Genomic DNA, 23,535 nt, shown 5'->3' with positions numbered 1-23,535 from the left:
AATGCATTAGACCAAATTACCTTTTAAACAGCCAGGAACCACCAGATAAAGACATCAGAAGGAGGTGAAGAACCAAATTCTTCTAGTAGGTTATATGTGTCTTGTTTGTCTTCTACCTGGTTTTTATGTGAAATGGTATACTGTATGACAATGTGTGATGACTAACCATATGTGATAGATGCAGTTATTTTACTTTTCCTTATAAGCCACCCATATGGTTTGACAGTAGATCCTGGAGTCCATATGGATACTGATGTTAATCAATAAATGTTGAGTAAAAATAAAAAGATGTTTTATAAATAGCGTTTCTGGAAACAACTAAATACTGCAGATTTGGGAATGGCCTTAAGGTTATTTTTAGCTCAACCATTTCTCAAACTTGACTACTATAAAAAATATCACCATCCTCAGAGCTGAGAATCACACTTTCTTCCGGACAGCTTACGCCATCTTTGGAAGGCTATGACTGATATAGCAAGCCAAAGTCTCTCTCCCTGAAATCTTTAGTCCTTGTTGCTAGCTAGACCCAGACCAGCTAAGTCTAACCTCTTTTCCACTGTGCAACCCTTTAAATCTTTGAAGAAAGATACTCGATAAAATCCACTAGAGTTTTTTCTCCTCCAGATTAAACATTTTAGCCTGTTTCAGCTTTACTAACAATGTCTCTTCTTTAAAGATGACATCCGGGCAGAGCCTCCACATTGCACAGCTTCCTGGAGTTGAGCTTGTAGGGACCTGCATCCAGGAATATCATACTCAAAGTGGGCTTGAAGCAGCCCACACAGGGTAGAGATTTACCACCACCCTCCTTGTTCTAGTTACTCTACTTTTCTAATGCAGCTAAAAACCACATTAACCTTTCTGGTGTTAACACCACAAATATAGCGTATGGTAAGAGCATGATTGTGGGGTTGGACTTACACTCTGGTTCTACTACTTACTAGCCACATAAGTGTGAGTAAGGCCTTGAAATGCTCTGCAATCCAGTTTCCTCATTAGTGAAATGGTGATAACAAGAGAGCTTACCTCAAGGGATTGTGGTTGAAGATTAAATGAGTCAATACATATAAAGCTCTCACAGTAGTGTCTGGCATATAAAAGCATCCTATAGGTACTGTTATTATTTTTGTGCTTTCTGTCAACAGAAATATTTAAGCCTATGGACCAGTCGGGAAAAAGCACCATTTTTTAAAGTCTAGTCTGGGTTCAGAGGTCAGCTCTACCCTGTGCTAATATGGAATCTTAGTGATTCACTCAATGTCTCAGAATCTCAGATGCCTATTCTACAAGCTGGATACAATGGTGATTACCTTGCAGAATTGTTAAAAGGACAAAGTAACAGTGTGTGTGTGCACAGTATCTCATATGCAAATATATCAAGCAATTATCATTATTGTCATCTTCCTCATCATAATCATTCTGCGTGGGCATCAAGGAAAACAGAAATCTAAGAAAGATAAGAGTACATTGTGTGGATGAAAGTGAATATAGATAAAAGGAGGGATCTCTCAGAGATCTGAGGTACCCTCATATCTGTGTACCTCAGATCTGTGAGGTACCCTCACAGATATGTGACCCGTCCCATCCTTAAAGAAAGAACAAATCTAAAATAATGACTAATAAGTGAGGCAAAAGCCTAGGAGATTAATAGGAATAGGGCTCAAATTATAAAAATGAGGTGGTTCTTAAGGGGCAACATGTAGTAAAGGGTTTTGGCAGACTTCCAAGTAGATTCAGAACAGATCACCTTTCTAGATATCTTTAAACACTCCCCTCTGTGTACATACACCAACCTACTGTCACCTCAATTTCTTCTGTACTAAACAAAGACTTCAGTTTAACTCAAAAGAATAGTTAAACTATGGCACAAAATATATCAATTTTAAGGGTAGAAATAGAAACTTTAAAAACTGCTACAAATTATCATTGTTTCTAAACAAAATGGGGCAGAAGTAGGGGGATTACCTGCTTTCTGACACTGCACAATCTTTTCCTGGACTGTATCTGCCATTTCTATGAGAAACCGGCTCTCTTGAATCATCTGTCACAAAATAAACATAAAAAAGTGGTAGTTAGAAGTCCTTAAACCAGCCCATTGGAAAGACAACATACAGAGAGATACTGGCAATAGTGGGGAACCATGGCCTTGACCACAAGAGACAGAATATGGAAAGATAATGTCCGCTACAACCCCCATCCACTCTAGCAAGACTACTGCTAGAGTCACCTACTTCATAATTATTTCAGACATGTAATATGTTTGGCACCTCATGGGTGACAAATAAACAATTGTTAAATAAATGTATACACATTCTTTAAGTCCAAGATCACATTCATGAACACCTCTTTCCCACCAAGTGACTGCAACTTCAAGGCAAGTGGTACCAGAACAACAGCAACAAGAATCGGAATGGAGAATCACCTAGTAGTGAGCTAAGGGACAACTGAACACATCGATGAAGTTAGCAGCTTGGATTTGGGTGGCCCCAAGAGAGTAGAGGTCTGGTCCTCCCTCTAAAGGGTTCCAGCTCCACTGGCAAGAATGAGAAATGGGTCAGGCTTCAGAGCCACCAGTTCAACAGAGGTTGTAGGCAATAACCCTGAAATGGTGGTTCCTGCCCTTTATCTTTGGGTAGGAAACAAAAATGTCCAAGAAATACTTAACATACTCAATGAAGTAGGGGAAACAAGAAACTGTTGGAGAGATGGAGAAAAGAAAAACCTGTACCTGAAGAGGGAAGAAAATTGGTAAAGAAGTTGTGATCAGGATAACAGGGGATTGGGGCCCTTCTGAAGAAGGAACTGAAGAAAGGTATCCATTAGACAAACCAACACTTCGTGACATCCAGCAGCTCTTCTCCTCTAGGTAAGCGCTGTCCCATTTCACCTGCTACTCTGTGTTTTGTCTGTCAGAATATTCTGAAGCGAATTCAAGACAGAAGCCAAAGTGGACATAAAGATATTGGGTAAGACTTTTTTCACAATTAAATGCTATTGAACAGATTGTAGTCTTCTACAATCACTGACAATCTAAAGTGGTTTATGATTACATATTTTCAAATAGAAAAGAATATTGAATTACATATTTTTAATGCCTAACAACTCTATAGGAGTAAAATCATACAATTCATTCATTTAATAATTATCTACTGAGCAGACACTATGTGTAAGCACTGTGGCAAGTATAAAGGGTATGAGCCATTAAGGAGCAAAACCAGACATATTTCTATCTCCATGGAACTCAGAGTCTAGCAGGGAAGTCTGCCCAAATGGATGAATGAAATATGATAATTAATTCAACCAAACAAAATTGAGTTACTCATATTTTCTGCCTAAAGTGGCAGTTTAAAGTAAGTTATTTGGAGGGTTAAATTGACCATCAAAACCATAAAAGTAGATACCCATGAAGGTCTAGACTGAGTCACACATTTTAACTGCATTAATGCTTTCAACTCCCAAGAGGAAGTGGAAGGTTAGTGAGTAACAATTTACTAAATCCCTAACAGTAGCCTGACTTACTGCAGCTTCCAAGTGAATAAAATTTACAAGCAGAGAAAGATTTAATATGAGGGCCATCTGATTTAGTCTTTTCTAAGCTTAGAATCCATGCACGTAACATCAACTGAGTTTTATTATACTTTCAGAAGTTATCATATGTTGCCATAGCTAAGTAGTAGACAAAATGTTTTTACAAAACTCAAGCAAGGGAGACATTCATAAATAGTGGACACATTTTGTGACTTTACCATAAGCAAAATAGGTAATATAATATACATTTTTATAATCATTTAATTTTAAGACCAAAAGAATCTTAGGGATCATGACCACCCCCTTAATTTTGGAAGGAAGGAGGGAAGGAAGGAAGGGAGGGAAACGTGAAGTAAAGTGAAGTGAAATCTTACAGGAATTAAGATTCTTGTCTAAAAAATAGAACTAATTAATGATGGTGCCGGAATTAACCCCCCAGTTACCTTGTATCCACTTACTTTCATGAACAAATAGCACCCCTCTGATTTTGTCTGGCCTGGCCATATTCCTTGAGAGAATGCATGCCTTCACATACATGCTCTCTTTTGAGCCTGAAATACGGCATTTTCAAAGTCACCTGGCCCAGCCTGTCAGGAAAAACACGAGGGCACGCCCATAATCAATTCATTTCAACAAGATTCAAATTTATCCTTTTTAAGAAAAACCCAAAAATAATAGGATTGATAATTTCCTTTGATGATATCTTGACTGACATCTTAACTCTCATTTCTCTTGGTTTTGCTTTCAGTAGAGAATATATTCTTTGATTTAAAGAAAAAAAAAAACCCTCTTTATTGATTTGTGGCCAGTTTTCTTTGCAGTATATTACTAAACATCTCCTCAGTGTTGATCATAAAAAGAATATACTTCCTTCTTCCAAAACACCATACCCTCTTTCTAATAACCTTGAAAGGAAGTGTCATCTTTGCTATAGCTACCTCTTCTACCTAGACGTTCAATCCCACCTCCACTACTTCCCTCAGGAATCCATTCCTAATGACCCCTTCTATTTTCATCCAAAATCTCTACCTCTCTCCTGACTTTTTCCCTTCTCCCTACACTTCTTATTTTAAAGTAAGCAAACAGAAACAATAACAAGATATTCTACTGGCCACTAATCCTCCTTTAAAAAATTAGCCCACACTCATTGCTTTGACTCAAGCAAGACTCAATCAAGAACTTCAAGTTTAACCTTGGCCTCATCAACTACATCCTGGTCCATCCTCTGTCTTCATTCACTCCAACTCAGCAGCTGACACCTCTGATCATTACTCCTTCTTGATTTCTTGGGCGCATTTCTTTTTCAGCTTCACTCTTTCTCTGACTCCTGTACGACCTCTTTCTCCTTTTTCATATCGCTACATGTAGGAATCTTTTGAGCTGCCTGGCCTCAGCTCTCCGTTCTTTCCTTTCACTCTTCTCTCCTCGTAGTAATTTCATCCATTCCTAGGGCTATGAAATATTATTCTCATGCAGATCATTTCAAAGCTGGTGTTCCCAACACTGCCCCCTCTTCTAAATTCCAGATCCATACTTTCAATGGACTACCACAGCAGTTTCTGAAGTAGGGAGGTACGTGCACTCTGGGGCAGGGAGCCCAAGATAATACTTCGAGGTATGAGAAGAAACGATAAGGACTTTTATTCCGGTTTATTTTATCTGTAAAACTAGAACAGAAATTAAGCTTTTACAGGTTGACCCTGCCCTTGCCAAGTCAAGATCAGATGTCTCCACTGTGGTAAGTGAAAAAAGACAAGGAAGAAGGGAGTTGCACACGGAAGAAGGGCTCACCACAGCCTCATTTATTGGTTTCTTCCAGAATATTACAACTTACATACGCCTGTAAAGTAGTAGAGCAATACTATTTATAGTGTCTTGTCCTAAATGAACTAAACCTTCCCAGTATGGATTCCTGAGAAGATGAAGATCACCCAAGCACAAGCACAAACGTGAAGATGGCAGAGCCTCTCCTCATTCCACTCACAGCGTGATTTCTTCCTCAGCAACACACGCGTGAAAACGGTGACAGTGGGATCAGATCAATGTATCCAATTACATTAGAAGAGCAAAAAGATTTATTTCTATTATTTTTAAGTAAAACTTTTAAAATCCAGTGCTAATTTCTTTTTTTTTTTTAATTTTTATTTATTTATTTATTTGACAGAGAGAAATCACAAGTAGATGGAGAGGCAGGCAGAGAGAGACAGAGGGAAGCAGGCTCCCCACTGAGCAGAGAGCCCGATGCGGGACTCGATCCCAGCACCCTGAGATCATGACCTGAGCCGAAGGCAGCGGCTTAACCCACTGAGCCACCCAGGCGCCCCTCCAATGCTAATTTCTATTCCTGATTTGGTTTTTACTATATGCGTTGTTATGTTATTAAGTTTATATCATTTACAAATGAACACATTCTCAAATTTTTACTGAGGAGTTGCCTATGCTGGGTCCTCTCTATTCACCCCTCCAGATCCACTCTCTGTCATGCTCCGTGCTGGGGAGGTTGGTCTCTGCAGGTAGCATCAAGCAGGCTCCCTTGCCTGTGACTTCTGTTGGGATGGCCAAGGGAACCCATCAGCAAGGGATCATGGCAGGAGGCAGGAGGAGAGAAGGCTTAGGATGGTTACTCCCTTGACCATTCCCTCCCTGTTGGACTGTGGCTCCATAGCTTCCTCTCTACAAGACCACAGCTCCTGTCGAGTGGCCCCTCTCTGCCCGGTGCAGATATGACTGTGTGCCTGAATGGCTCCCTCCCCTTCTCCTTTAGGCCTGGGAGTAATGACAGCTTTGCGCTGTTGCTATCATTGGGGTGCTCACCATCCACTGTTGCTTCTCTACTGCTTACCCTTACTTTTATAAGCAAACCCCTCATTTACTCCTTTAATCATCCCTTTGCTATCTGCAGAGAACAAATGAGGTAGAGATGCTTAGACTACCAGATACCTGTGCCTGTAATTTCCAGCATTCTCTGTCTCATCCAGACATCCAGGTTCAGATCTCCAACATTCTCTTTGCCTCACTGCATCCAGAAGATAAGCTCCTACATTTTGTCAGTCACCAAGATTTGCCTAACCTGCCACTTTTATCCCTTTGTTTCCTTCTTTAATCACAACACTCCTGGTTTAAGTCCACTCTCTGGACCATCTTTCAAATTCTAGTTGCATCTCAAATGTCATCATTAAAAATATGCTCTTCTCCATCTCATTCACCGATTCCCACCCCAACTCTAGCCAAAAAAAAAAAAAGGAAAGAAAAGAAAAGAAAAGAAATATCTCCTATTTTCTTCAAATGCTCACAAAGCTCTCCTGAAGGCACTCAGAAGTAGCTTTGAATCTCTGCTCAGCTACTGGCAGGTTCTGGTTCTTCCCTCCTTACTCCTTCCCAATACTACCTTCAGAATCATCTTCCAAAAACGTAGCACTAGTTACTTCCTGGCTTTATCATTTTCTCCTTTGCTTATTGAACGAAATAAAAAAAATTTTAAACCAGAATTCAAGTCTTCCCATTTGCCTCAGCAGCCTTTCCCCCCATGGCTTCCTAATCCTCCTAGATCCCTATATGAATCGCGCTTCTCCAAATACAGACTCTACTTGTTCCTCCTTCTACACATTTCTTACTATTAGATAAGTCTTCTTAAGTCAAAAATCTTACCAGATTTCAAGCCCATTTCAGTGCCCCCCTTCCACTGCTGCCCTGATTTCCCTATCCCTCTCCCTCTCGCCTCCATAGTCCAACATTCTATTTTTTAGTCTGTTTATAAAATTTCTTATTTTCTACTTCAAACTGCAATTATTTACTTACATTATCTCCCACCCTTCATTTCCCCCAATAAATTGTAATTCCAGTATATCAGGGACTTATTTACCTTTACAGCCACATAGTCATCAATTCATTTATATAATCACTTTTTCCCTTTTCACTGTGTGATATTTATTTCTTCTACATATCAATTACCCACAATATAGTATTTTATTTACTATTAATAATTTCTCAAACCTATACTTGTCTTTTGGAACTCTTTTTTTTTTTTAAGATTTCTTTCTTTGAGAGAGAGTTGGAGGGAATAGGCAGAGGGAGAGGGAAATCATTTTAAAATATAGAATTTCTATTACAAGTAAAGGTCAGTGACAAACATTAATAATGTAAAATTTGCCAAGTAAAGTATCATAAAATTATATTTTGCCCTGATTCCTTCACCTTCTAAATCTAATTTGCAAAAGGCACCAACCACATAGTCTTCCTACCAAGCCTAGAAAGAAATGTACTCAGAGGCATCCACTGCTCTTTCAGGAAGGAGCTATCTAATTTGGAAAGTTAATTACTTAAGAATATGCCCATCTGCTCTAGACCTATTTTGTTCTCTCCCCTTAAGAAGACTGAAATAATTAAACTATCCCTTACCTTCCTTCTAAGCAAAACACTGGGTTTTAGTTTTAATTCTGTAGATAATTTAAAACAAGACCTAAATTTGATCAAACTCAATACCTTTTAAAATCCGATTGCTGTTACATATATATTTGCCAACTAGAATGAAGATAATTTCCTTTAATTTTTAGTGTCCTTAAAATTTTTAAATCAGATGAACTATTAATAAATTGGCATCTTTTGCTTTTAAGCAAAGTCAATCCTATGGAGACTGTTACTTTTTGGTGAAACAGGTATACACACAAGGCCAGAACATTTGCAAGCTCACTGGAAGTTCACTGCATTTGATGTACACCACCAAGTATTCTCTATCCTGGGACTAGCTCTGAGTCACATTTAAGATGGCATAGGACAAGAGAGCTCACACAGAGCAGGTCAAAGGACATTTGTCTCCACATCCATGATATTGACAGGATTTACTTCAGGGAGCTGCTTTCTGGATAAATGGATTATCTCACCTTTTCTTCAGTTGTTCTACTTCCAAGATATAGTGTTCAGCTATATCTTGTATAATCATTAAAAATGATTACTTTTACCCCACTATGATTAACATTAAGTTCATTCATAAAATTATCAAGTTATCATGAACCATCTCTAGAATTTTCACTTGAGCATTCAGAAATGCAAAGCAAAATTTGAAGACACATGAAATGTGAATGCAGCCTATAATGCAGCCAGTTTGTTGTCCAGTGTTCTTAGGACCCTGGTACCAAGCGGAAATCCTATCAACCTTTGAGATGCTGACAATTTCCCCAATACACAAAAAATGTACCAGAAGACTTTGCCACAGCCACAATTAGAGGGAGTTTCGGTGCACTAAGTATATGATATCTTATTTATCAATAACCAGCCCTATTTTGGCACCTGCCAGCAGGCTGTTCTTTTTCTGCATTCCATTACTATACAAGCCAACATACTTTCTGAGATGCGGACTGATCAGTACCAATGTACTGATTCCACTGCAAGACTAATTAAAGATAGCAATTAGTTATTTTCACTAGAATCCTGGTCATGCTAACATAATCAACTACTCTCCAAATCATACCCCAACTGACTTAGTAAAAAATTAAATAACCCTTGACCCATGTTCTCTACATTGCTTTGATTTCTCTTTTATCTCCAGAAAATCTGTTGCTCTTACCATAGTAAAGTTTTAACTTTTATGTTAATGTTAAATAATTTAGCACAGAAGTCACCCTCAGAGAACACTTTGTGTTTATTTTTACACTTATGATCTCCTGTAACTATTCCACTTCTGAATGTTGTATTCAAAATACTAATTACCCAAAAGTTTTCACATTAATTTAAAACACTGAAAAAGCCCAAATACGTAAAGCAATTACTTCTTGATGATGCATGAAAAAGTAGACAGGTAGGAACATTAGAAAAGGAAAATTCAGCTATCTAAAGAAAAAAGTTATATAAAGGTTAGACAGTATTTTTCTTTTAAAAATTAGTTGTAAATCGGGGTGCCTGGGTGGCTCAGTGGGTTAAGCCACTGCCTTTGGCTCAGGTCATGATCTCAGGGTCCTGGGATCAAGCCCCGCATCGGGCTCTCTGCTCAGGAGGGAGCCTGCTTCCTCCTCTCTCTCTGCCAGCCTCTCTGCCTACTTATGATCTCTGTCAAATAAATAAATAAATAAAATCTTAAAAAAAATAAAATAAAATAAAATTAGTTGTAAATAGGGACTTCTCACTTGCATCTGCTACTCCTTATGAAGGATCTATCATAACCTGAGAATGTGCTGCCCAAGAGTAACGAGGACCATGAATCACCCGCTTAGTGCACTGGAGTAGACATTGGACAAAAATGCCAGAAGGTCCTGAACAACCTTTGTGGGTCCTCTTTACAGAATGGGGAGGTGAGTGAAAATAAGAACATTCAAGAGAGAATTTAAAAAAAAAATTCTTTGTAAATCAACTCCGCTGAGCATGGAGTGGAATTTGGGGAGTGGTCTATTACAAGTCATTGTGAAAAGTGCATCATAGTACTCAAAGTCCTCAGACTCCATCCTGCTCTGGACATAAAACATCATCTGCTCCACTATCTGGACCTTGTGTGTCTCCGTTCCTGCCCTTTTTAAATTTTTTTTAAGATTTTTTTTATTCATTTGCAAGAGAAAGAAAGAGAAACAGAAAGAGCACAATCAGGGGGAGAAGCAGAAGGAGAGAGAAAAGCAGACTCCCCACTGAGTTGGGAGCCCAACATGGGGCTCCATCCCCAGGACCTACAGATCATGACCAGAGCTAAAGGCAGATGCTCAACCATCTGAGCCACCCACGTGCACCTGTTCCTGCCCTTTTTAGGAGAAAGTCCTGCCTTCCTACCAGGACTTCTGTTCCTAAAGGATAGAAATTTTAATTCAGAGCATTTCATCCCTCTAGCAACTTGTACAGTAACAGGTATCCAAAATGTTTGTTGAGTTGACTAATCAAAAACCTAATGACATATACAAAGTGATACATGAGAAGAGAAAGTGTTTTTTTATGATCAGAAAATATACACGTTCTCATTTCATTTTATTTATGTTTGTCTGGAGTCAAAGAGCTGTCAAGGTTTACATCTGGCTCTCTATGCTGATACCTGTCTCTGTTTGCTCATCTCTGTATTGCACAAAATCTACTAAAGTTCTTTATATTTGATATGCATTGAATGTTATGAATAAGCTCAATAAATAAATCTTTTTTAATGTCAGTTTTGTGAGAAATTAGGACAAAGATCTGGACTTAGATTGGTGGAGAGGGAATTAAGGCTCGGAAGGCCTTCTAGGGGATACAGAATGGAAACACAAAGGATGGAAAATGAAAAGGAGATGGAAAACACAGCAGCTTCAGTAAAGGAGACGTTCCCACAGAGAGACTGGAAAACAGCCAGCACTGTGGAAGGGTGAAGACAAGTCTAGGTTAAAAAAATCAAAGAATTTGAGGATGATTATTCCAATAGTTGAAAGAGGGAAAGGTAGAAACTAAATGAAGACAAGTCCGTCGACTGAAAACCTCAAGCAGGAGGAGAAGAGAGTCTGGTAAGAAACTTAGCTAAGACAATGTAAGAAAAGGGGTACAAAAAAGAAGGAAGGAAGGAAGGAAAGGAAAGGAAAAGGAAATGGATACCTCTGAGAAAAAACACGAGGAAAGAAACAATGGATCTCATTAATATTGAATTGTAAATTTAAACACTGCATGGGCAACCTTAAAAGACTGGGCAGTGAGTGACTTATGACTGCATTGCCTAGTTCAGTGGATATTTTCTTAGAGAAAGTGAAAAGCCAGAGTGGGGAAGGGAAGCTTGCTCTTTCAAAGACCTGAGGGAAAAAAATCACAAGGCATTAAAGGGACGGGTCTCTTAGAAATGATACCCTGGTTTTCAATGAAATTCTTAATACAGTTTCTGAAAACCCATCCTAAAGGCCATATAGAGGCACCGAAACAGTAGTACAGGGAGTGTAAGGCCAATGGCCCTCCGCTGTGTGTCTTTGGGAGGCATCAATTCTATCTTCAGCTTTTACGCCTTGTTCTACTTCCTTCAGTTACTGATTAATAATGTTCCCAGTTTGCTTTAGTGCTTTTCAGAAGCTGTCACATCCCACCTCGGCTGGGACATGTATCTGATATCAGCAAAATCACCTCTGCTTCTGCTGCCCTGAATATCAAACATAGCTGCATCCGTATTCGGAGTCATAAGGGAGATCGTTGTTCTCAGGACAAATTGTAATTCTTTAAGCAACCCCACTCTTACCTAACCCAGACTCGGGGAACACTCTGTCATTAAGATCTCTTCCTTTTCCCAGGTAAAAATCCCAGGTAGGACAGGAGCTCTTAAATTCATTCAAAACTACCAATTACTGATAGTTCAATGTGTTATTATTCACAGAAATTTCTTTTTTTTTTTTTGCATTTTAAATGAGATTAAAAAGTCTTCAACCAAAGGAATTGGTTGTAATTTTGAAATTCCAAGTACCAGTGAGCAGATAGAAAATGCATGTTTTAGTAAGATCTGGAATAGGGGAAAGCTGTCTTCTGACATTATGCCACGTAAATAAGCCCACTCTACTATGGATATGTTTGGTGTTTGATTTCTTGATGTCAACACAGATACTATAATAGAATTACTAAAATGACCTTTAAGACTAAATTTTTAAGACCCTCAAGAGGATATATTTCCACATATTACCAGTGTTTGGTAAGGAAAAGAACCATCTCAGGTCATTAGGGAAAAGCTAAATTTAGCAAAAATCTGTGCAGATGAACTCCGGGTCAATGTTTTCTAAAATATCTTCACTTCATTTCCTGTTGATAAGTAGTATTGTTTCATACACTCAGGTTGATTTTCAGTAAATGGAGGTTACTAGTTGCCTGATTTGTTTCTTTTGAGGCTGAAATAAGCCAAATTTTATCTGTCTGGAAATGAGTTCAGGTCTTTCTTTATTCTAAATGTATTGTACTTTTTTTTTAGTGGTTACATCTTTTCCTCTTAGCTGGCATCTATATAGTTCAGTACCATTTTTGAGGAATCCAAATATTTAGGTGATTTGAGTTGAACATTCAAACTGCTCATTTTGGGGTACCTGCCCCTTACCACCACCGCCACCCTGGATTTGTTTTCTGCCTTAGTCATCCAAATGTTGTTGGGTTTTTTTGTGTTTTTTTTTAATTAATAGTCTGTAAGGAATTGTTTCAGACTTTATTTTTATGAGAAGTTTTAGGTTTATGTAAAAACTGAGCTGAAAGTACAGAGAATTCCCATAAACACTCCAAGCCCATCCCCAGTTTTCCTACTATCAACATCTTTCTTTAGCATGGTATATTTATAACAACTGATGAGCCAATGTTGATAGAGTGTCATTAGCTAAAATCCAGAGTTTACACTAGGATTAACTCTTTGTATTAGACATTCTATGGGCTTTGACAAATGCATAATGATGCGTATCCACTATTACAGCATCATATAGAATAGTTTCAGCGTCCTAAAAATCCTCTGTGCTGCACCCATCCATCCCTCCCTACGCACCCCTCCTGCCCCTCCCCCTGGCCCCTTGATCTTTTTACTATTCCATAGTGTTGCCTCAGTCTGTAGGTTTTCTAACTGTATGTTTAAGACAGGGAACAATTTGGTTAGTGTGTGTCACAGAGGTAAAACATACAAGATTGAAAGAATTACCATAAACACATTAACTACACTATTTTCACCAACAACAAATGCTTCTATTTTTTATTCAACTGACATTAAAGGTCACATAGTACACACCAGCCCTGTTTTCGATGCAAGAGGTAAGAGTAATAAGCAAGACAGACAGGGTCTGTGCCCTCAGGAATGTGCATTTAAATCAAAGGGTGAAGGAGGACAGAAATTAAACAAAAAGTCAAGCAAAATGTTTTTCAACCCTGCTAAGTAGGAAATGGAAATAAAACAAGGTTATATGGTGGAGTGACAGGTGGGGACAGTGGTAAGGGAAGATGTCTTTGAGGATATGATATTTGAGCTAAGAATTAAGAGATAAGAAGCAACTATTCATGCAACAATATTTCAGGCAGAGGGAACCACAAATAAAATAACCTAGAGATGGGAACAAATTTGGAAGAAAGAAAGAAAGAAAGAAAGAAAGAGAGAGAAAGAAAAAAAGAAAGGCCATGTGGCCGGTTGGGTGCAGTCAGGTAGTGAACAGGAGAGTGTGAGGGTGAGGTTGGGAGAGGCAGGAGACCTTGGAAGAGGGGAATGAGATAGGTATGCAAGGCCAGATCATAACTTCACAGTAAGGAGTTTCCATTTTATTTTAATGGGAAACCACTGTAGGATTTTAAGCAGGAAAGTGACAAGATCCAATTCTTGTTTTTTAAAATGGTGGGCACCTGAGTGGCTCAGCTGGTAAAGCATCTGCCTTCAGCCCAGGTCATGATCCCAGGGTCCTGAGATGGAGCCTTGCACTGGGCTCCCTGCTCAGCGGGGGGCCTGCTTCCCTCTCCTCCCTGCTCACGTTCTCTCTTGCTATCTCTGTCTCTCTTAAGTAAATAAACAAACAAATAAGCAAATAAAATCTTTTAAAATAAATCATTAAAATAAAATGATTACTCAATCTACAGAATATTTTAGAAGTCTTCTTTATAATAAGAACACTGATATATCAAGAGCATTGAAGATGCCGACCAATACAGTGCAAATCCTCGAACGTAAAAATGATATTTTTACATTCAAGGCCAATATCGTTACTTGTACAAGTTCCCAACCACGTTCCCCCCAAAAGAAATAACCCAACAGAGCCATCAGTAGAGTTTCCAATCACTTGCTGGGTCTGCTGAGTTGACCATTTAGCATAGGGATATTTATATTCAGTTCCCTACCAATATGAAAAACCATTTCCATAGGGAACTCTAAATGAAGATATCATTGTAAATATTTCTGCTTTCTACTGTAGCTCTTACTGAAGGTTTGGAAAGCCATCTATGTCTGTAATTACAAACTGCATTTTAAAAATACAAATGAGAAAATGCTGATGTCCAGATTTAGCTCCAGCAGATAGAACTGAAAAAACAAAATAGCATTGGACACTTGGGGATGTGAAATGGAAATTGGCCAAACATAGTCCAGGTGCTTTTCTGCTTATTCCAAGCCCAGCTCCAGGGGACCAGCTTCCCCTCCCAAGGAATGATTTTTCTTTCTTAGCTTCACAGAGAATTGGAGGAATAAGTGATTTCAACTGTCTGTCTCTATGGCAACTCGTACCCTAATTTCACCTCTTAGATGGCAATTATACCTACTCACTGAATAGCTTTCAGGCCCCACTTTTATGATGAAAAGATTTATTTCATGAAAAATGAGATGTAGGTAATAGGTGAAGTTTCCCCCAGCAACCATGGAGTACAGTTTATAAGCAGTGTGATCATTCAGAAGCGGAATGCATTCTATGGGTTTTTGTTTTTGTTTTTTTCTTTTTCAGTTGTAGGATGTTTATCCCAAATGTCTTTCCTCTACTTATTTTTTTAAGGATAAAATATTATTCTTTTCTTTCTTAATATTTATTTTTTTGTTCAACTAAGGAAATTAGTTGGGTTCATTGTAAAGAGCTTGCAAATATAGAATAAAAACTACAAAAGCATAAACAAGAAAATAAAGTTCATTCTCCTTACTTAAAAATAATCACTCTAAATATTCTGTTAACATTTTAGATGTGTGATGTGTATACATATAAATACACTTATATCCTATAGTGTGTAATTTTTTTGTAGCTGGACTTTTTCACAAAATATGTTATGAGAAGTTTTCCATACCATTAAATATTCTTCGAATGCATGATTTAGTGGCTTCGAAAGAGTCCATAATATTGGTTTACTGTATTTTATTTAACTAATAGCTCTATGTTGATATTATTAAACATAAATATATTATGTATTATTGTCTTAGAATAAATCTCAGAAAACAAATGCATAAATCAAATAGGATAAACATTTTAAATTATATTGCCAAACTTATCTCCCCCCAAATTATACCAGTTTATTTTCCTAGTAGAGGTAAATGGATGAAAGTATCCATTACCTTAAATTCTCTATCAGAGATAATATTTTTTGGTCCTAATGAGAGCAGGAATATTTCACTATATTTCTTCAATATCTTTAATTTAAAACTTATTTTAAGGCTACTTATGTTTTTAGATTTTCTTTCTTTTTTTTTAGGGGTGGAAGAGATACATGAATTTCTTATTCACCTCTGAAGCAAAGAATATTTGTTATGCCCAATAACTCTCCTCTATTTCTTAGTAACAGAAGAGATAACTTTTAGCTGGACACATACACCCTTGAAATAAAGACATTTTCCATTCTCCTTTGTAGCTAAGTATAGCTATGCATTAATTCTAGGCTGATGAAATATAAGCAAAAATGATCTATGCTATTTCAGAGAAATGTCCTTAAAAGCAAAAAATATGCCCTCTATTTCCTCTTCATCATTCTTTATGGTTGGAATGCAAAGGTTATGGTTGGCGTTTCAACAGCCATTTTGGACTACAATGCAGATGTTATGGTTGGCGTTTCAACAGCCATTTTGGACTACAAGGATAAGGGTCACACTATAGGATGGTAGAGCAGAAAGCTAGAGGGAGCCTAGGTTCCTAAGAACTTTACAGAAGTTCCATCCTAGAAGGCTGGTCTCCAGGTTTTTACTTGAAAGAGTAAAACTATACTTTTAGGCCATGATCGTGTTGTACTCTTTTATCAAGCTGTACGTAACACCTTACTGATGTAAGATATTTTTCTCCATATTTTTTTTTCTTACTGATTTTTTTTCTTCAGAGATTTATTTATTTTAGAGAGAAAGAGTGAGCAAGCAGGGGGAGGTGCAGAGGGAGAGAGAGAAGCCTGAAGTAGACTCCCCTCTGAGCTCCATCCCAAGACCCTGAGATCATGACCTGAGCCACAGTCCAGAGTCACCTGCTTTAACCGACTGAGCCACTCAGGTACCCCTCCTTACCAATTTTTGAGTGCATTTTCTATTTTAAGGATAGGTACACTTTATCTGGTGTATTTGTTACAAATTTTTCCAGATTTTCATTTGTTCCTTATTTTTTTAATGGAATTAGGAGATGCAAAAATATAATTATTTTTAAATTTAATTACTGGGGCGCCTGGGTGGCTCAGTGGGTTAAAGCCTTTGCCTTTGGCTCGGGTCATGATCCCAGGGTCCTGGGATTGAGCCCCCCATTGGGCTCTCTGCTCAGCGGGGAGCCTGCTTCCTCCTCTATCTCTGCCTACTTGTGATCTCTGTCTGTCAAATAAATAAATAAAATCTTTTTAAATTTTTAATTAAATTTAATTACTATATAAATCACATTATATATTTTAAAAATCTAACAGTATTAGCTCAGAAATATAAATTCCAGGGGCGCCAGGGTGGCTCAGTCAGTTAAAGGTCTGCCTTCCGCTCAGGTCATGATAGTCAATGCCCTGGGATTGAGCCCCTGCATCTGGCTAACTGCTCAGTGGAGTGTCTGCTTCTTCCTCTGCCTCTGCCCCTCCCCCTACTTGTGTTCTGTGCCCTCTCTCTCTCTCAAAAAAGTAAAATCTTTAAAAAAAAAAAAAAAAAAAGAAAGAAATATAAATTCCAGAGAAACATTTTGTCCCAAACATCACAAGGCATCCCTGAGAAACATATGGCCATTTCTTATAGGTACACATTAAATGGTTATGTTGCAGGCCAAAGTCATTTAGATGATGGGAAACTGTGTATGTTTTTGAAGACTTAATAATTCATTCCTTACTGATGCAGAGAATTTCTGTCGGTAATCTATGGGGCTCGGGGTTCAAAGCATTGCCCCAGAGGTCTTCACTGGGGCTTAAGGGAACTGAATGGACCAGCTCTGCCTGCCACCCCAATGTGATTTATTCATCAGAGTTCCACAAAAGAGCTCCTGCCAGTTGATTCCCTGACCCCTCTCTCCCCCCACACACAGATAAGAAATCTAAAGTCACAATTTCCTACCAGATCATAAGCGGCCAACATTTTTTTCTGCACATCTGGAATTGCCCCCAGAGGCTCCAGATAAGGGAAGTTGTCTTTCATCACAAGAGAGACTGAAGGAGTATTGTCACTGGTGATGAGCCGGGAGGACAGGGTCAACAGGCACTGCTTCAGACTGGCAATTGGAGGAAGTCCACACAGTTCCTTAATAGACACTATGGCATTCTGTGGGGAAGCAAACATGGAATTAGACTTCTGACCACATGACACATCACAGAGCACTTCTAGGTTTAAATATTCATTAAAAGTATACCCTCTGATACATATGTAATTTGGAGGAAACTGGATTATAATTAACCAGAAGCATAATGTGTACCGAGATAACACACAGAACTAATTCACTATTATACCTCGTCTTTGTCAATTTTTAGCAACTGCCACAAAAATGCCATAAAGCAGCTGATTGTGAACCAAGGCTACACAGCGCTTTTCAAAGCAGAGCACTGGAATATTCACACACATTAGCCTTGGATGGTTGTGCATATCTTATTCCATTTGTAGTATGATGATATGATCATAAGAACATGTCATTATACATTGGAGTGCATCTCCTTTGGGCTTTTCCCCCTTGAGGTACCAGGTACCAGGCTGCCAGTACCCACCACCATGCATTCGACTAACCATCAATGGGATTTCTTTGTCATCCCGTCAGAAATGCACCTGGCAGATGCACATACTAAAACAAATTTCATGTAGCGCTACATTTGTCCATGTTTTACAGGCTTTTAAAATTCATTTGAAATAGAAATTATAACTATTACATGCTTTATTAACAGTGAGCAGTACCTAACCTATTGTATGTCGAATGAATTTAACGACAATGTTGGTATTTCATTTTTCTACTGATTAGGCTCCAAATAATCCTTAACCGAAAAGACTTTATGTTGAGATGATATAAATTATCAGGATTACCTGGGAAACTTTATCATAACCAACTCTCCTTACTACACATTTTAAACACACGGTATGTGTAAAGGATATATTTCAGGAATTACACAGAAATAAATAAAGTCAACATCTAGCTTTGCGCAGTGGCAGTATCATAGCCAATGAGGTTTATCCGAGGCGTGGTTATTGCTAATTGAAACTTCTAATACATAATGATAAGAAATGATGTATGAGTAATCTAATACAGGGATTTATAATAGTTTCGTATTATGCCAGGAGAAAGCCAGATAGACAATGCTAATATTTGGAGCCTGTTTTTAAAATAATGGCTAAGGCAACCAATGTTTACAATCTAAGTGTTCATGTACGATTCACATACCATACTGTTTTCCATTACTTTAGCTAATTAAAATTGATTTTAAGTCTATTCTGGAATTTCTCTGTGAAATAATGTAATAATAAAGTATTCACCAAATTACGGGTTTGAGGTTCAACATCACCTGATTAAAAACCATGAGTGATCATGTGTTTTGGTGGCAGGCAATTCTGCATTTAAAGACCAACATTCCTATTTAGGAAATCACATAACTTCTTCAAGCTTGTTTTCTATCTTGAAAATAGGGATTTTTTTTTGTGTGTGTGAAATTACTATTTAAATGTTAGCTAGGGCTCCTGGGTGGCTCTGTCAGTTAAGCATCTGCCTTCAACTCAAGTCATGATCCCAGAGTCCTGGGATCAAGTCCCACATCAGGCTCCTTCTCCCTCTACCTCTGTCTCTCTGTCTTTCATGAATAAATTAAAAAAAAACAACAAAAAAATAAAAAACTTAAAAACAATGTTAGGTAAAGAAGCTGCATTGGAAAAAGTTCTTCTCTTGTTGTGTTCCCAGACTGCTACTTCTGCTACCAACCAACACCTCTTTGCACATTGCAGGAACTTAGTACTTGTGGTTTGGTTGTTTCTCAGTAACATGACCCTAGAATAAGTATATTCTAGTAGCCAAGAAAGAAATTGGCAACCATCTCTGACTACAAGCATTCATGAAGGAAAAGAAACTAATGATGAATTTCCACATGCCAGGAGCAGGCAATTTACATATACTGTCATTTAATTCTGATAATAATTCTGTAATGTATTACTATTTTTCTTACTTTATGTGGAGAAAACTGATGATCAGAGATCTGAACTAATTTGCTCAAGATCACAAGGGGATAGAGTTTAAGCCAAAATCAATGATCTTTCAATTAAAGCACTTTTCTAAGGGAAGACTGCATAGTTTTCAACAAGTTCAAGTGGTGACTATTGTTTGTTTAGTTGTGTTTGCTCTGGTGGGGAGTAATTTATTCTTGTTGTTTTCATACACTTAATTAAAATAACTTAATAGGCATTGCATTTCTTTTTAGGACTTTAAATTCCCTTTCATGTTCGTGTCTGCAAATATTGAATATATATACTTGTAATTAGTACTGTTTGTATATAGATAATATTTTATATGTTGTGCATACATATAATATTTTATATTTTATTTTGTTCACATTGTTTCATATACACAACCCCATATTGATTTTGTGGCAGGGATATTTAATGGATCTATAAAGCATTTATATTAACTGGTTTAGTTGAGATGGAATTCAACAGCATTCATTCACAATCAGATACATAAAATATATCTGCTTTATCATAGGCCAACACTTATTTCAGTGGTAGTGGCTTTATACAACTTTTCTGATAATTTTTTGAGGAATCAGATCACTAGTAAAACACAATGTTCACCAGTAAGGCAGGGGTAGGAAGAAGGAGGGGTAGGAAAGAAGAGCTTGGAGTTTTTCCCACCTGCATATTTTCTCTCATATCTATGGCTTCTCGTAAGGGGTGAACTGCTATTTTAAAGATGTCGTCTATGGTCTTAAGGCCGATATTCCTGAGCATGGTGTATTCTCGAACTTTCTTCCCCATTCTCACCGACAGGCTGCGCTTCTGCGCCTTTCCTCCTCCACTTCGGTTAGTTATTGCTATGTGGACGAAAAGGGTTACATGCTCCATGATGTCACCCACAAAAGAGCGCAGGGGAACATGCCGATATCCAGGCTGCAAACATTCAAACGGTATTGTATATTGTCCTATAAACTCATCCCCAATGTAGTCATCATCCAGAACAACAAAACGAATCATGGCCAGCTCAGGTAGGTTGACTTGAAACTCAAAAGTTTCATCAAAAATGGGGTTATCACTGTTCTGTTGGACAGTTTTAGTTCTTTGTTCTGAACAGTCTGCTGGAATTCCATGTATCTCTATACAAACGTAGGGATCTATGACGTCTCCTTTGGCACAAGCTCCCTTGGGCTTTGGAAAATTCTGACCACTGATGATCTTGATATGAAGGGCGAGAGGAGACACCCCAGGTACGATGCCCTTTGTGTTCGCACTGAAGTAAGAAACTTCATCCCGCATGATGGATGGCCTTAGAACATAACCACAGCCTCCGTTTTGAAGAAACCAGCCTGTGTGAAGGTCCATCATTGGACCTGGAGTCTGAAAATTCATTGCCACAATCTGACAGCCACAATTCCAAAAGTCCTGTGGATTCAAGTTACTGGAATCAATCCTCATGGCACTTGGATAGATTCTCGATAAGAACCTCTTATTATAATTTACAAAATCCTCTGGGTACTCATTTGCAATTCGGCTGGCCTCTGTTTCACTAAATGAACACATTTCCCAATAGTTTTGGCTTTTCATAGACAGTTCAAAATCCCTGTACTGAACAGACTTGCAGATGGACACCAGATCAGAGAGTTCCCTACACAGCAGGATGTGTTTCTGCTCGCCATTGTAATCTACCGACAGCCTTCGCGACATTTCTGCTTCTTCATCTTCATCTGTTACTTCTCCTTCCAAAATATCTGGGTCAGAAGGCAATTTCTTTCCTTTCACAATAATCATTCTTTTTAATTTTTCCGGTGATGGGAGGTAGGTTTCTGATGGCAAAGGTGCCTCAGTATAGAGCTTATCGCCAAAGACCTTTTTCATCTGTTGAACCATTATCTTCTGTTGTGGTAGAGAGCAGTGATTTCCCAAGCAGAGGATGAGTGGGTATTCAGAAGCAACGAAGGCAAATTTATTTATCACCTCTATGACACTTCGAAAGGAAAGGTGTGTTGTCACATTATTTCGATTACAGAGGATCGGTTCATTGTCTGAACCATCACTAACATCGAGTTCAATGCTTCGACAGCCCATCTTCAAAGCTCTAACGTACCCATTAATATCAGCCGGCCCCCTGAACTGGTCTTCTATGAGATAGGTGTTGTGGGAAGCATTGATGTAGTAGTGAGATAATGGCTGCGTCATATCCTGGGCAACCTTTTTTTGCTCAGGATCGAAAATGTCACATTCTGGCGACAACAGATACTGGGTAAAGCCATCAATTGCAAGAAACCCTTTTTGACGACCCTCTTCAGAAAGTTCGTATCTCCGAATAATGTCTAAGCACATATCCTCAGTAATATGGGTGACTCCTTGCTCAGCTTCTAAAAAGAGCATGAGATCATTGGCATCCAAATATTCTTTGTTCTTAGAGATCTGGACCAGTAAGAAATATACTTCAGGCCTGGTGCAAAGTTCACAAAAAGCTTCACAAAATTCCTCTTCTGTCACTCGTGTGGTTAGTTTTTCTTTGCTCTTCTGGATTTCTTTAAACTTTAACCTGATCTTGGATTCCTTCAGGGTAGGGTTGAGTTGTTTTATCAACTCTACACAAGTGTCTTCCAACATAATCCCATTCCCATCCACATCTGCCGCTTCAAACACTGTTTTCAACCACATAAACCTTGGCGTGTTCTGGTTGTCCTCCATAAAGTCAAGGGGTTGCTTACTTCGAGAAACCAGGTACCGTAAACCTGACACCCAGATGTTTGCTACGTCTGCTGAATTGGCAACTAGGTCCAGAGACTCGTAGTTTTCCCCATGGAGTATGGAGAAGGCAGAGTCCTCACAAATCTGGTCAGCCAGGCCATTGTTTCTAAACGTTTCTGTGTTCTTCCCCAGTCTGATCTCTTTTATAGCGGCAATGTCGAGCTTAGCTTTCTCAAGGTCTTTCTTGGAAGGTTCCCAGCGAAGAGCTTGGAGGTCTGTGTCCAGAGTGAAAAAACGGTTATAAATACGAGAATTTGGCCGGACTTTCTTCAGTTCACAGCCAGCTTGCATGAAGCTGATGCAGTCACTCGCGCTGCTGATTTTCTTTTCCGATGGCATACTGCTGAACGATACTGTTTTCTTTCTTCCACCACATTTTTGGTTTGAAGGATCCTGTAAAATAATTTGAAAATAATGAATCAATTTTCCTTAGAAAATAGACAGACTCAGTAACATTCTATGAACTCCTCAGACTCCATTCAGATATTATGATTATTTTCACATTTTCACTGTTCCAGAAAAAGAAGAATCGCTGAGAAAATTGATATTAGGTTCAGAAAAAAACTTATTTTTCAAATGCCTCGTGTTCTTTGAAATAAAATCAACTATTAAGTTAACTACAAATCACTCATTCGTTCATTAGAGCAGATTTCCTAAGAAACTCTACATGTTGGTACTTTGACACCCTAGCTCAAATTCCTGCAGATATGTGAAAGAAATAACACTGGATTTCTTTAAAAAAGTTTTCTTCATTTATACTAAGCAACAGTTTAAGTTTTAAACTTAAAACTAGTCCAAATAAAAGATTTTTGGTTCATATGCTTTACATGAAAAAGGACTGGCAATAGGGGCGCCTGGGTGGCTCAGAGAGTTAAGCTTCTGCCTTCAGTTTGGGTCATGATCTCAGGGTCCTGGGATCAAGCCCCACATCGGGCTCTCTGCTCAGCAGGGAGCCTGCTTCCACCCTCCCCACCCCCAGCCTGCCTCTTTACCTACTTGTGATCTCTCTCTCTCTCTGTCAAATAAATAAATAAAATCTTTAAAAAAACATTGACAAACCTGTAGCCATACTGACCAAAAAAATAAAAAAATAAAAAGAACAGGGTAGAATCTCTCCTCTAAGGCCTTATTTAATTGAGATCCTGCTTCTCTGAAGATGAAGAGCCTCCCTAGCCTGTGATTCAGGAAAAGGCAGGATGATTTATTATTCAATTGACTAAAACCTTGCCCATGAAGGGAAAACAAAATTTGCTTTAGTTATGGAATGTTGGTGGGAT

At 38.4% G+C, this 23,535-nt stretch overlaps 1 protein-coding gene and 1 pseudogene across 5 annotated transcripts in view; one reads left to right on the top strand and one right to left on the bottom strand.

The window, feature by feature from the left end:
• Positions 1 to 23,535, bottom strand: part of PLCL1 (phospholipase C like 1 (inactive)) — a 352,432-nt gene that overhangs the window by 60,798 nt on the left and 268,099 nt on the right. For all 5 annotated transcript variants that reach the window (XM_032354307.1, XM_032354311.1, XM_032354309.1 and 2 more), the window contains exons 2-4: positions 20,177 to 22,651; positions 17,417 to 17,620; positions 1,966 to 2,041 (exon numbers count right to left, since the gene is read on the bottom strand). In XM_032354307.1, coding sequence (XP_032210198.1) covers positions 1,966 to 2,041; positions 17,417 to 17,620; positions 20,177 to 22,651 — 2,755 coding nt within the window. The remainder of the gene's footprint in view (positions 1 to 1,965; positions 2,042 to 17,416; positions 17,621 to 20,176; positions 22,652 to 23,535) is intronic.
• Positions 18,476 to 18,666, top strand: LOC116598046 (annotated as a pseudogene).

This window comes from Mustela erminea, chromosome 8, assembly GCF_009829155.1.
Source record: "Mustela erminea isolate mMusErm1 chromosome 8, mMusErm1.Pri, whole genome shotgun sequence".
NCBI classification, from domain to species: Eukaryota; Metazoa; Chordata; class Mammalia; order Carnivora; family Mustelidae; genus Mustela; species Mustela erminea.
The sequence above is the reverse complement of the archived record's forward strand: the minus strand, read 5'-3'. Positions and strand labels throughout refer to the sequence as shown.